Source organism: Crinia signifera, chromosome 1, assembly GCF_055691185.1.
Source record: "Crinia signifera chromosome 1, ASM5569118v1, whole genome shotgun sequence".
Classification (NCBI taxonomy): domain Eukaryota; kingdom Metazoa; phylum Chordata; class Amphibia; order Anura; family Myobatrachidae; genus Crinia; species Crinia signifera.
The window spans coordinates 369673415-369688473 of record NC_139217.1 but is presented as its reverse complement, the minus strand read 5'-3'; the positions used below and the strand labels follow the sequence as shown (position 1 = coordinate 369688473).

At 41.6% G+C, this 15059-nt stretch overlaps 1 protein-coding gene across 2 annotated transcripts in view; it reads right to left on the bottom strand.

The window, feature by feature from the left end:
- Window positions 1-15059, bottom strand: part of DHX37 (DEAH-box helicase 37) — a 36980-nt gene that overhangs the window by 5762 nt on the left and 16159 nt on the right. Inside the window, exons 15-27 of one of the 2 annotated variants that reach the window (XM_083150655.1) lie at window positions 14199-14275; window positions 13846-14078; window positions 13037-13148; window positions 12035-12141; window positions 10656-10844; window positions 9906-10030; window positions 8760-8876; window positions 8508-8680; window positions 3867-3981; window positions 3563-3700; window positions 853-947; window positions 665-738; window positions 287-384 (exon numbers count right to left, since the gene is read on the bottom strand). In XM_083150655.1, coding sequence (XP_083006781.1) covers window positions 287-384; window positions 665-738; window positions 853-947; window positions 3563-3700; window positions 3867-3981; window positions 8508-8680; window positions 8760-8876; window positions 9906-10030; window positions 10656-10844; window positions 12035-12141; window positions 13037-13148; window positions 13846-14078; window positions 14199-14275 — 1653 coding nt within the window. The remainder of the gene's footprint in view (window positions 1-286; window positions 385-664; window positions 739-852; window positions 948-3562; window positions 3701-3866; window positions 3982-8507; window positions 8681-8759; window positions 8877-9905; window positions 10031-10655; window positions 10845-12034; window positions 12142-13036; window positions 13149-13845; window positions 14079-14198; window positions 14276-15059) is intronic. The other variant, XR_014444706.1, reaches the window with a different exon arrangement.

Below are 15059 nucleotides of genomic sequence, written 5' to 3'. Positions count from 1 at the left end.
GTGCGCTCTCCTCACTATTTAAAATCATCTCCATGCCGAGGTGGATAGTGGGGGTATGAAAAGGTCAGAGGACGCAGGCTCGCTGCGCTCGCCACGCTTCGGGTTGGTTGATAGTGGGGGTCGCGTTGACAATGGGGGTGCACTTAACATTGCAAGCACCCATTTGCTGGCTTGCGATGCTATGCCAGCAAATGGGTGCTTGCAATGTTAAGTGCACCCCCATTATGCCCAACTATGAATAAGGCCTTATATGATCATAGAACCTCAACTGTTGACATGGACTTACATTTAGGTTCATTTTTCCAGGCAGCCTTTAATGCACACAGGTTGTCTGCCTTTTTAGAAACTAAGGCCTTCAAGAAAATATCTGTTCGAGGCTGGAGTCTAAAAAAAATAATAATCAAAATATCATATTTAAGAAATAAAATTGTATCAACATAAGAATAATAGATCTTTCAGCATCATTTACACTAAGCCAAAGTCAATATACTAATGTTCTTTTCTTGCCGCATGACAGTGTTGTGATGCATTAGTAAACTCAGGGGACAAATAGGCGTACAGGCTTCCCCCAAGTTTAGACAACTGCACATTACCTGTCAGAAATATCAGTAAAGTTTCACTATAATATATTAATGTTTGGCATGTATATTTAAATTTCACTTACTTGGCCCACGTTTTAAGCAATGTATTTGGACTTGACAGCAGAATATGAGTGTAGGAGCCCAATTTTTTTATTACCTAAAGGAACAAATAAGCATTAATATATTCCCATCTAATCTACATTATTGATGACATTTAATGTCATAATTTATATAGAGGTTTGAAGTACCACCACTTCTAACTTTTCCATACCTTCCCTTCAAGCAGAAACTTGGCAAAATACTTGTAGCGCTCTAGGCCTTCTGGGTAGTCAACTACAACAGCAGGAAGCTGCCATGCAACTCGATCTAAGGGATAAAGGACGACAAGTAATGGTCAGGTAACAAAAAAAAATACAGCAACAATCCTCCTTTATAATCATCACTGGTATATTTAGTGTAATCTGGCACCAACAGCAATTCAAGCAGGGGATACGATCACAACTGGAATGGGTCATAGGTTTGACTGTACTTAGGTCTACAGTCAATAGGTTGACCCCTATTGGTCAACGGGCAAAAAATTGAAATAAAGAAAAAAGTGGACAACATGGAAAGAAAGGCCGGCATGGGATCACATGGGTACCTTGTAAGTGTACAGCTTCGCTTGTCATGCTTTGGGCAGGGTGCTTCTACACTTGGCACACTTTTATAATCTACCTCTATGTCCACAAGGATAGTATGAAAATAATGCCTTTTTAATGTAAACCTTTTTCATGTCTACCTATTGCATGTTAACCTTTATCATGTGTTGACCTTTTGCCCGTCAATCAATAGTGGTCGACCTATCGACCGCATACCATCACAACCATGTCAACATAGATCACTGGAATCACAATGCCCACTTGTTACAGAATGATTTCTTTGGGACAGAGCTTTAGACTGCACTGACCACTGCTTACAGCAATCAGGGCTCCATGACTTAACCCAGGGGTTCCCAATCTTTTTTGATTCACGGCACCCTAGAGAATCAGAATTTTTTTCACGGCACCCCTAGGTCCCAAAAAAATTAAGTAGATTGGGTTTATATGTGATTCTTAGCGGCAGTTATGTGGTAAAGGGCAGGGTTTGCTTCTGTTTGTACACATTTTATGATTGGCAGCCACCAACACTGGTTTTGCTCATAAATAATTAACCAGTAATAATTTGAGTTGGTCCTGGACCACCAACCCGCGGCACCCCTGCATGTGTCCCGAGGCACCCCAGGGAGCCGCGGCACACAGTTTGGGAACCACTGACTTAACCCATTCCGGGACATGCGGGATCTAACCAACAACTGGTGGTCGAGCTTACAGTAGCAGACAGCCACTACCATTCAGTTGTTTTTATTTCAAATCAGGTTATAAATGTAATGGGTGACATTCAGGCATTTTCTGAGTGATTTTACAAAATCACACAGAAAATGCATGAAAACACATGTAAATCACTGTGTGTGTAGACCACACAGCGATTTAAATGTGCGGCCCCCGCCGTTCTGAATCTGCCCAAGATTTAGAATGGATGGGTCAGATCATTTCAGTGCAGTCGCTCAGAAGCTCCTGCACATCTCTCCCGCATGTGTGGCAGATGAGCAGGGCGATGCAACACCCCCAACCCCCCTCCCCCACCTGAGGCACACCCAACACCCTCCCTTGCGGCACTTCAGACCCCCCCCCATTCTCCATCCGCAGCACTTCTGACCCTCCCCTTCCCGCGGCACCCCAACCCCCGCCAATCCATCTGCAGAACCCATCCTGGTGGTGACCTATTCTTAGCGGGTCCCCCCTCATTCATTGGCGCGGTGGCGTCGAAGGAAAAAATAATTTCAAAATGGCCACGGCCAGCCTTGTCATTATATTAGCCAGCTCGAGACAGAGGGCAGCTGCCCCCAGGTAAAGAACACAGATTAAGAGGCTGAAGCCCTGGGAAGCAGCAGCCATGCAAAAGAGCTAAAATGGCCGCCACCCCAGGTGAAGACGTCACAGGAGCCCTGGGGTGGTGGGTAGGGGCCTCCTGGGTGAAGACAAGATGCAGTTTAATAAAATATTTAAAAACCTGTGTTTGTGTTTTTATTTTATTATTTCCTTTACAGGGGCTATAGGTACCAGCAGGCCTTAAATGCCCAACATGCTAGTACCTGTGGTTCTCCCAAATACCAGCATGTGGGGCAGGCTTGCTGGGACCTGTAGTCTTACTGTAAAAGACAATATTACTGTTTAAAACAAGCTATCAACCCTGCACCCACTCAGGGGTGAAGAGGATAGCCCTGGGCTTCTGCCCTGGGGTGCCCCGGAGAGGGGTGACCCCTCTATTTGGGGGGGGTCCCCACCTCCCCAAAAACTCACGGCTTGGGCTGACTAGTTAGGGTGAGTAATGCTTTGGCCACAGGACCTCATCAAGCGTGTCCCCTGGCTATGGCATTATACCCCTTGCTAGTGGAGCCTGGTGCTGGTCCTCGAAATACGGATAACCTCTATTTATTTCGTCCCCCGTATTTTGGGAACCAGGACCGCTTCAAGAGCCCAGGGCTGGTCATGCTTGCGGGGGAACCCCACGCCATTTTTTTTACATTATTAAATTCTTTTTCTATTATAGAGAAAGAAGATGACACGCACAGGCTTTAATTCCAACCCATTATTTCAATTTGAAGACTTTTTTTATTCCCCTGAAGTCGCCAAAATACTTTGTGAGAGATTTGAAATCTCTCATGCTGAATCTCTGGCACAAATCTCTCTGTGTGTGGGCTCCATTATCTGAGACATTCATTTTAAGCGAAATCTCTCATGCTGAATCTCCCATTATGAATCTCTGGCACAAATCTCTTTGTGCGTAGGGCCCTTAAGACTGTGTGGAAAGGTTAATGGGGCACAAGACTTACATAAACATATCTAATATATTTGCACTGCTTCCAAAAGAATATGTGAAATCATATTTAGCAGTATACGTACAGAATGTGCTTGGTCTGTGGCACTTCACAGTTCCTGATTCCGGGCAATAAAATGGGGAAGGGTTTTCGAGGGGGTTTCCAAAGTGGCAGTATTGAGGAAGCAATGCAGGAATCCACTCCGGCTCAATGGAGGAAACACCTACAAAAATCAAAAATCATTACAACCATTACGTATCTCAGTTTCTGCCTAGTTTAGGAGAACTTGTTTTATAAAATGGCTATGGACAAAATATATTTGTTCAGCCACTGCATGAGATGAAGCTGGCTACCATTCACTTACAGAAAGGTAGGGATTAGTATCGTACCTTTCATGTACATTTTGGTTGTTTCCAGAATTTCCTGGTAAACCACAAAATCAGGAAGCTGTCTGAAGAGTGCGGAGTTTGGATGAATGAAAACTGGATCTTCTAGAAGAGGAGTCTGGAAATGCAAATACAAAACAGTTTTTTGTTGTTGTTGATAATTTACATATGTATTTATTTTCTGGTTCAACAGAGTGAGATTTATCAAACATTCTAAATAATTAAATAACATTTTCCAGTATGTGCTAGGTGAGGGATGCCTAGAAAAATCAAATATGGGTCATTAGTTCTACAGTATCTAGGTTGACAGTCAAAAAGGTTGACCACCATTGGTCAACAGTCCTGTTTATTTGTGTCTATGTCGACATAAGAGTACCGCGTCCCCTGGCATGGCTTCGGGCTCTATTATATTCTCCCTCTGTGCCCACTGGGTTGGTAAAGTATGCACAAGTTTGAGTTAAAAAATAAATCACGAAAAACTCAATTCGACACTTTTCATGTATCGACCTTTTGGCTTTCGACCCAATTACCACATACCTGACAAATCCAGATTTTGGAAATATTCCAGGATGAGATTTTATAACCAAACTTTATAAAATATTGCATATGATGAAAACCTTACAGGTTGGTTCCTTTGACACTAGCTCCACACTATTATATACAGTATAGCAGCAAGAAGGGAAACCAAATGGACAGGAGGGGTTGGGATCATTTGGTCTACAGCATTATAGTAGACAGTCATTAGGTCGACATGAAAAAAAGGTCAACATGGTTCTCGATTGAAAGGTCATTAGTTCAACAGGTCATTAGATCGATAGTCAAGATCGACATGGGTTCTTCACAGTTTTTTTTACCCGAATGTCAACACAGTCGACATGGACACAGTTTAGTAACTTTTAGGGGTGTGGGGGATTGGGGCTTTGAACGGTGCACAGGTTCGGCTTATTTGTAGTAAGCTATACAGGGATTGAGAAAAATTGTTGTTATTCCACCAGTGTGTATAATATGAGGAGGAGTTCCTTCTCCTGAAATTCAATTATGGTGGAGGTGCACCCTTGAGAGTAATGGGGATATTGGAAGAAAAAGGGAAAAGACTCTCTTTGTGATAATCTGTGAGGGTGACCTCCCTAACTTTCAATGGAAATCTGTCCACTTTTTACTATAGATATATAAAGTGAGGGGGCAGCACACCCAATACAGGACTAGTAGGAGATTTTCCCTGTCTATCCCTAACCCCTTTGCTAATTGAGATTTCCCACAATACCTACAAAAGCCCACCTCTGCACAGTGGAAGCCAGCAGTGGTTTTAGGGTAGTTTCCGATATATTAAGGGTGATGTGACTCCCCTGAAACTAACGGAACTCCCCACCACTGCGATAGGTATATAAAGTGTGTTTTGAAATTCTCTGAGCAGGGCATCAAAGGGAGACTACATACTATAACTATCTCCCCTTTCCCCCTCTCTTTTACTCTTTTGATTCAAGACCCAGTAACACATCTACTCATGGGACTTGCTGCTGCAGGTCAAAATACGATATATATCGATATATGTCATACTACATGTATATAAAAATGTCTTTATATATAATGAATGTCAAAAAAATCTCTTCACCAAGGGATATCTATCCTTAGCATAGCTGGAACTCCTGAAACCAGCCCACAGGCACTTCTAGTAGAATTATTTGTATTGTTGAAGTTACTTAGTAGCCATCATTTTCAGTATCTGCACTGTTGAAGTTACACAATAGCCATTACCACTAGTACTTTTGTAATCACAAGAAGCTAGTTACTTTGTGACAGTCTCAACACAGTCCAGACAAACTACAGGTGTGTGATTATCACTAAAAAGTGGATCAATAGATAGTGCCTTCTATGTTCTGTGTTCTTTGTGTGTCAAATATACACAGCCCATGTGTATATGTTTGTCTAGTACCTATTTTACGTGATATTCTTAATAAAAGCCAATTTTTAGTACACTCAAATCTCCTATCTTACACTACTATTTCTATACTATCTCTTTCGATTGTAATACTAGCTTGAATTTTTTTCCATTACAAGGGGCGCCTCAAGGGCACTTTTGCGCTATGTTTCCTCCTTCCTACTTTTTTGAATCACAAATTGATCTTCCTTAAACCGTAATTACGTTAATTAATCTATTCATAAAGAGTGCCCCACAAAAAGAGAGTCTTTTCCTTTTTTCTTCCAATGGACACAGTTTAAACTGCACCACATCCCCTCACATCGCTCGCTGCGCTGGCAATGCTACGGGCACGGTGCCTCGCTAGGCTCGGCACACCATATTAGTCTGCCATGAACCCATAGTGGATGGTAGGGCATGAAATACCGCCTGTCGGCCCAAAAAACAGTGAAAAACCCCATGTCAAGTCAATAAATTGGCTCCTTATTCAAATGATTTAAATATCTAGACACTTGAAAAATACACACAGACAAAAAACGTTGTTTAGTTAATTTATAGAGAAGGCTCTTTCTTATGCCTTATAGAGAAGGCTCTTTATTGCTAAAATAAGAAAAATAATAACCCAAATTGTCAAGGAAAATTAATCACAATTAGTTAAGTGTAAGTATCAGAAAGTCTGACACTTATGCTTAACTAATTGTGGTTAATTTCCACGACAATTAGGGTTATTATTATTTTTCTTATTTTAGCAATACAGTCCTTGGTGTGAACCAGGAAATTTGAGGGTGCCGGACAGGGTCCCGACTGTTAAAACACAGACAGATGGGTTCCCGACATCCACTGGCTATTCTCCCTCGTGGGGGTCCATGACCCCCATAGAGGGAGAATAGAATAGGTGGCGAGCGTAGCAGCCATGTAGCGAGCCACCGTGCCCGCATTGTGGCGAGCGCATTAAGCCCGCAAGGGGCTTTGTTGCACTCGCCATGCTGTCTGAGTCCGGCCAGTTGGGATCCCGACGTCGGGCAAATGACTGTCGGGATGTCGAATGTCTGAACCCGAAATTGGAGGCATAAGAGAGAGCCTTCTCTATAAATTAACAAAACTACGTTTTTTGTCTGTGTGTGTTTTTCAAGTGTCTAGATATTTAAATCATTTGAATAAGGAGCCAATTTATTGACTCGACTATCTTAAGAGTGAACACGTGTTTATAACCAGGGGTGTGATATATCTTTTTGCAGTGCATTTTTATCCTATATTTTTTGTATAATATTTTTTTTATGTGTGATTATATTATGTGTGATTATTAAAAGTTACGTTTTAAAAAATACCACTTTTTCTTGATACAAAATATTTCCCATCACACTTGGGACCAATACAGGTATTTATACCCTAAGAGTGCCTCCACGGGTGTGGTATGGGACTCCGACAGTCGGGATCCCGACAGTCATTATCCCGACGTCGGAATCCCGACTGCCCGGAGTCAGACAGCATGGCGAGCGCAAAAAAGCCCCTTGCGGGCTCGCTGCGCTCGCCACGCTGCGGGCACGGTGGCTCGCTACGCGAGCCACCTATTCTATTCTCCCTCTATGGGGGTCGTGGACCCCCACGAGGGAAAATAGCGGGTGTCCGTCGGGCACCCGGCTGTCGGCATTTTGACAGTTGGGATCCCGACGTCGGGTAAATGACTGTCGGGATCCCGACTGTCGGGAACCCGTCCGGCACCCTGCCTCCACACATGAGTCGTCTTTTTCTCCGGTTTAAATATACTGATTTATGACTCTGGGGAGCACCTCTTGCCTCTAATTATTAAATTGAGATTTCTCATTAAAAACCAATACAGGATCTGGACATTGCTTAATTGTTTACTCTATCTTAAAATGGATGTAATTAAAAATCATCACGGTAGAGAATCCAGTGCGGGATCCAAGCAAAAAAACTCTCAGACTAAAAAAGTTGCCTGTAGCAACCAATCAGCTTTTAGATGGCATTTATCAAGTATATTCTAGGCAGAAACTGACAGGTTGCTATGGGCAACTTCTCTCTTCAGAAGGTGCGATCAGATCGCATTTATCACTGGTAGTTGATCCAATAGCTAGTAGGGGATGAAGAAAGTGAAATGGTTCTTCCAATAAAGGCATTATTCAATAAATCTGCTGTAGAAAAACAAATGTGTTGAAACCCATATAATACACGGATCACCATCACCCCCCCAAAAGAAGCTGTAAAGTAGCTGGGAAGGTATCCTTGATATTTATCATAAATAATAATGATCAAAAGCCAACACCCGGAACCAACCCAGCCCTGAATTTACACCAAGTGACCTTTGTAGCTAATTTTATTAATTTTAATCACATTTTTAGGCTTTTATTTTCCTGTAATGATTATTCGGTAGCAGGTAGTGGAACACAGTACAGAGTAATAACTGCATATAGATTCCACCTTGTATACGATATAATGCTTAAATAAACTTGCGAATGCTCTAGTGCAGTGGTTCCCAACCCTGGTCCTCAAGTACCCCCATGCAGTGCATGTTTTCCAGGTCTCCACACAGAATCACAAGTGACATAATTAGCTCCACCTGTGAATCTTTTAAAATGTGCCTGAATAATCTGTGCATCTGCTGGGTGACCTGGAAAACGAGCACTGTTGGGGGTACTTGAGGACCAGGGTTGGGAACCACTGCTCTAGTAGACACAGAAAGGGGTAATTATATGTAATGTGCTGACCTTATAAGCATTCCTCCATTTCTCATCAAGGAGTTCTTCTGGGCGAATCCGTCTGGCTATGTGATCCCCCAAACCAGACATTACAATTTGCCTCAGATAGTCCACTTGTGTCTCTGTAGGTGGTTGCATCTTGGAGTCAAGGAAAATGGAGACATCGGAGCACAGCGAGTTGACTAGAGAAAAACAAACACGGTAAATTATCTATCGATATAGTAATTAACAAAAAAGGATAAATTATAGTTTCTCTGTTACCAGTTGTGGTTAGCTGTCCTCGTAAACGTCTGATCTCCATCATGGCTTTAAGCCTCAGGCCATTACGTTCACAAAAATTTTGCGTCAGTCCAGAGTATTCACAAGCACCCACAGCCCCTATGAACAAGATGTTAGACTGCTGGACCATAAATAAGGCAATATATACAGTTTTATGTTATTTTTTTTTAAATAACAATAATTCCATTACTATTTTTTTTCTGATTGGGAATCAGAGTTCAGTGTTTATTATTCCTGAACTCAGATTGTATCACATGACCTCTACTTCTAGGTCAGTGATGACTAACCTTGACACACAGCTGTTGAACTACACATCCCAGCATGCCCTGCTAAAGCATGCTAAAAGCATGGCCAAATAGTAAAACTGTTGCAGGGCATCCTGGGATGTGTAGTTCAACAACAGCTGGAGTGTCAAGGTTATCCATCACTGTTCTAGGTGCTCAACCTGAGACTAAATCTGTGTTTTCATTGCTGCCTCGAGGCTAGTCTACTAATTGAATGTCCCCAAATGTTTTTTTTGAGAATGAGAAGGAACTATAAATAAAATAGAAACTCCATGCAGATCATTTTTTTTTCTTCAGTAATGTGCGCGACTTAACCTTCTCTATAATATGGCTGTGCAGGCACTGGAAACAACATGGGGAAGTTCCTACACGGAACTGACACTCAAAACCGCTCCTTCATACTCATACTATAATAAAATCTGATTACTGGGGTTTCTCAAATATAGCTATATAACATAAAGCAATTATTTTTTTTACATAATAAAACATGGAGTGCTAACTGCTTTCTAATCTGCCTTTACAGTTATCATTTTATACTAGCTTTTCCTTATGAGAGCTAGGCACCAGAAAAATATGCCAGATAAAGTCCAAATTTCCATGTGGATGAAATGCTTTCAGATATTTCAACAGATATAGGTAAAATCAATGGGCTGAAAAACGATCAGTGCATACGATTTTCCAGGGAGATGGATGACTGTCTATCCACTCAGACACTCATCTGCTGGCAATACAGTGCTCACCACACATCGCTGCCCCGTGTAACGGTGGGTGCCTTTTCCAAGTGAAAGCAGCTCAAAACAAGTAAACCGAGTTTCGAAAATGTTAGTTACCCAGTGGTACCTACCTAACATAACTATAAGATCACCCAGCTTCTGTGCAGGGCCCTGTCCTGCCCAGATCCTCTGCATCTGTAACACTCGGGCCTTCCTGCCTTTCAGTGCCTCTTTATCTTCATCATTAAGCACCGGTCTAAACAGAAGTAATACAACACGCTTAACAGTTCATACATTGTAATAACACGGAAAGCACTTTGAGCAATGTTATAGTTATCAGAAAACTGCAGCATTTTCATTAAAGCTAGTTAATTAATTACATGGGTTAATTTCTTTTTACTAGACCACTCAGCTTATCCAATGGATTGGTTGGAGAACTATTGAAGATTAGTAAAGAGTGATAAACAAGAATAGGACTCGTTGGCAAATCTGTTCTTTGGTATCCAACTTTCCGTAAGATTTGCTATACCCATGATTTTGCTTCGCTATGGGGTATTCAATCACAGGTCACGACTGTTGTTATGTCTCGACAGCCGTGACCCTTTGCCAGGTGGAACTCAATGTCCCGTCTGTCGATTGGCAGAAAGGGGGCGTGTCTGCGTAAACGGCCATGGATTGTCGATTTCTACCCGTGATTGCGACAATTCACGGCAAAACGGGCCCGACAGCTTGTAAAGTCGGTCCCTTTCTGTCGATCTGCCTCTTCAATGCTGTCGGTCAAGACAAATTAAATAGGTGCCGTCGCTATTTCCGACAGGGGAATGAATACCCCCCTTAATGCTAGGTAATATTAATGAAAATAAAATGCATCTTCCACCAACCTGTCCAGTTCCTCAAACAATTCTCTCACAGTCATGGCCGCCACAATAGTAATAATGTATGGTAAGCAATCGTGCTGCCTTCCTAGAGCCAGCATTTTAGCATAGCGTGGTGCTACTGGAAAGGATGCCATGGTCCGTCCTAGAGGGGTGATCGGGCTACTAAGTTTAGCCTTCTGCAGATCATTTAGTCTGTGGAAAAATCATATTGTATATGTTAAAACCCATCGGTAACAACTCTTCTATTCTTACCTGGATATAAGTTATATCAAGGGTGTGGATCGTATTGTCGACAGCACTTGGGTTGACAGGGGACAAGGTCGACAGTGTTAGGTCGGCATGTTTTTTTTTACTGTTTTTTAACCCCAATATGGACAAAGTCGACATGGACACAGTTGTAAGTCAATCGCAGCCCCTCGCATCACTCGCTGTGCTCGGCACACTATTTTATTCTCCCACCATGCCCTAGTGGATGGCAGGGCATGAAATACCGCCTGTCGGCACATGTCGTCTCAAAAAAAAAACAGTAAAAAAAAAACATGTCGATCTTCCGACCTAACCCGTCGACCTAATGCTGTGTCGACCTTGTCCCCTGTCGGCCCAACGGTCAACCCAAGTGCTGTCGACAATATGACAGCATCCCTATATCAACTATATTACAACATAATTTATTTGTAGAAGAGTACCACTGTACTAAACTCTAGTCTGCTGGACGTAGGTCTGAAGGCAGTTACCGTTACAGCAGTTCATTTATGGAAGAAAACACCACATTCTATAGAATATAATGACAGTACTACGGATGCTACATATCGGTGGTAAATTGCATTGTATGTTAAAGAAAAGCCTAATTTTCACCCTATTATCTGTTTACACGGCGTCCACCCACATAACATGTAAAGGTGCCCACACACTAGAAAGATCTGCGATCGTAAGATGTGCGCATAAATTATCCTTGAAATCTTTTTTCCGTCCTGGTCAAAAGATTTCAGGCAAGCGCACATCTTTACCAAAGATTTTTCTTAAGATCCCGTGTGCGTTCCTATGGATCTTTTGTTAAATCTTCTGATCTTTTGTGCAGCAAGTAAGATCAGAAGATTCAGCTAAAGATCCACGGGAGCACGCATCGGACCAAAATCGGCCGATTTTTGACCGATTATCTGTAAACATCGGCCGATATATCGACCGATTTATTGGAAATCGGCCATTCGGCCCAAAAATCGTTCTAGTGTGTGGGCACCTTAAGACAAGAAACCTGAACTGTGCAGCACATGCAGAACATCCCAGGATTATATCACTATAATGCTGCTACCAACTAAATACTTTTGAAGACTGACATTAGCACCTTGGTATGTAAATTATCAGGAACATGACTAATATCATACCTGCCAATTTTGGGAGGGTCCTTTAGTGCTCCAAGAGAGATCAATAATTCCTCTGCAGCTATTAGGGCATCAGCAGATGGAGGTGTGGGGAAAGGAAAATTTACAACCTGAAAATAAAATATATTGTATTGTAACTAGCAAATAATGTCTATGTATAGGAAGAACACAAGCAATGTATGCATGTTCTTTTACAAGCTGGTGTCCTCATATTGTATTATTTTGGTGTTTGTCTACACTGAGACATGGCAGCAGGGAAAGTGGGAGGAGCTTAGTACTAGACAGAGCAGTGAATGGCTGTATTGTAGACTGTTATATTTTGGACTTGTCTACAGGTCTGTGTTCTTCCAAGACATCGTTTATATAAGTTACAGCTTGGTCATTTGTGAAGTTATCCTAAAGGCTGTTGCAAAACTAAATGTGTAATTTAGTACTGTACCTTTAGGGACACTACGTGGGTTGAACCTCTAGATTCAAGAACACAGTAAAAAATAAAACTACAAAGAGTCAGCAATTTCAGAGGCGCATATTCAATTGGGATCAAATCTTCCAAAAATCTTGCACCACAGGGGTTTTCACGCAAAAGTAAGATTGTTGTTATTCAATTTGGGGGGAAGTGGGTATTCAATTTATTTTGAGCACCTCTGATATACACCTCTTATGTGTTTTTATGTGACGGACAGATTTTGATTGGTTGCTACAGACAACATCACATCTCTGAATTTTTAGAAGCAACAAAGTGCTATTAGCCAACAAGTCCCAGCTATTGAGGCATCTGCCTGCCGAGAATCCAGCTCCTCCATATTTAAGGTATCATATTGGTCATAGCTTGTAGTGCTGATTTAAAATATATTACAGATAATAGTCTCATTGATTGAGTGATTGAATGCTTTGATTTATATTACTTTGAGGTTTTAACAGTAAGCTACAGAGTGACAGCATCATCATTTTCCTAAATAACGTCTCTTTTTTGTTACAAATCACATTGATCTGTATGAAACCCACCTTTTCAATGTTTAAATCCTTCATTTGAAGAACTAAATCTTCAACAGGACGCCTGGTTATTTCAGGTTGAGAGAACTGTTCAAAATCACTAAAGACAGCTGAAGAGTACAACCTAAATGTCAGAATAAAGGACAAATGGATTAAATTGGTAGCAAAATGGCTTATAATTAATTAGAAAAATACTTAAGGCCCATAGACACTGGGCAATTTTGAGTTCAAAAGCCCTATTGTGGGCTTTAATACAAAATGCTCCAAAACAGCAGATGTACAAAGAAAGAAAGGTAGCATCAGTGATATGCCTATCGTACAAGGGGTGGAAAACAAATCTAATTATACTTCTTAGAGATTACATTTTTTCTGATCTAGATCACTAAATTTACAATATATTTGTGGACTGATTTACACTACAATCATTGTTTATATGACATAAAAAAAACAATTAAATATACTGCATCAATATGAATAAATATTAGTAATTAACAAATACCATCTGCAAAGCTTAAGCTGGCCATGCACTACTGGAATGTATCCCAGCAGTATATGGCCACCCGATCCCCTGTGAGCGCAAACATGTGATGTATCGCATGCGACCCCTATTCCCCACCGCTAGGAGGTGGGTCAGAGTCGGAGGTCGGACCTGCATCCAGGTCCGACCTCTGACTCAGGTCCAATGTGCACGAGACCCGATAGGAAATCAAACTCATCCAATTTGGGCCAATTTCTTGGCCAGATCAGTCGGGAACTGGTGAAGTCGGCCGAAATTGCCTTTAGACAAGCACAAAACCTGTAACAAATTATAAAATGTGCACCTGTAGCAGTGACCAGGCTCTGTACGCCCTGCTCTTCCAGCTCTCTGATTGGCTGAGGCCTGGGAAGTCCAGTCAACACGGAATGAGGAAACACCTGTTACTTTGTCATAAAATCTCTTCTTCACCTTTCCACAGTCAACTACATACTTTATACCAGGGATAGTCAATGATGTTTCTGCCACATTGGTGGCTACAACACATAACCTTGTACCACTTGGTGGGGGGCGAAAAACCTGTGAGGGAGACATTTGTTTAACTATGTATTGTAATTTTACTAAATGATAAATTACAATCATATCTAGTAGATAAAAGTGAGAAGTGGAACAACAGAAACAAACTTGAGTACGATTTACCTTGGCCTGTTTTTCGGGAGCTAATAAAGAATATAACGGCAACACAAAAAGTGGCAGGCTGGAGTCTGATTTTTCATCTATTGACAAAAAAATATATAGATTACAATATATACATACTACACCCAGTAATAGTAGCCACAAAAGCAAGCTAATTTTAATGAAAATTTACAAAACATCCCTTGTGTGTAGTACTTGGTCTAAGAGCACAGTGCAACATATCAAATATATCTATCCCCCTGGAACTTCCAAGATATCACACAGGTCGGATGTGATAAAGTTACTCCACTGAAGTCAATAAACAAGGTGGATTACTATATGAAAGCTGGTGCAATGGAAAAAGGAAATGCAAGCAGCCCAAACAACAAATAAAAAATTGCAGGCTTCCCAACATTTAGATAAAGCAATCCGGGACTCTCAAGCTCAGTAATCGCCAGGCACACCTGAAAAGTGGTATGGCCTGGTCAAAGGGGACATGGTATCACAGGAATACCTCTTGTGAGCACTGCACGCAATGTCATCTCTGTGGGGACATGGGTAATGCTCTAAGAGCTGTTTGCATGCTCTCTGTCCCTACTTAATAAAGACTGTATGCATTCACACAGCGTCTTATCACTGTTGCTTTGCGAAGCAGAGCAGTGAGTGACAGGGGGTCTTCCCAAATGCCTCCTCACCACAGGACACTGCTGCTTGCGGGTGGGGAAAAAAGAAAAAAAATGGACTGTCCCACAAAAATTGTGACAGCTGGGAGGTATGTAATTACTTAGGTGTTTTTCCAACGCAGTTTAAAAAGATTGAAAGCAAACATCTGTTGCAACCTTCACCCCACCCTTTTATTAATTGCTCCTTTTCTAAATCAATTTG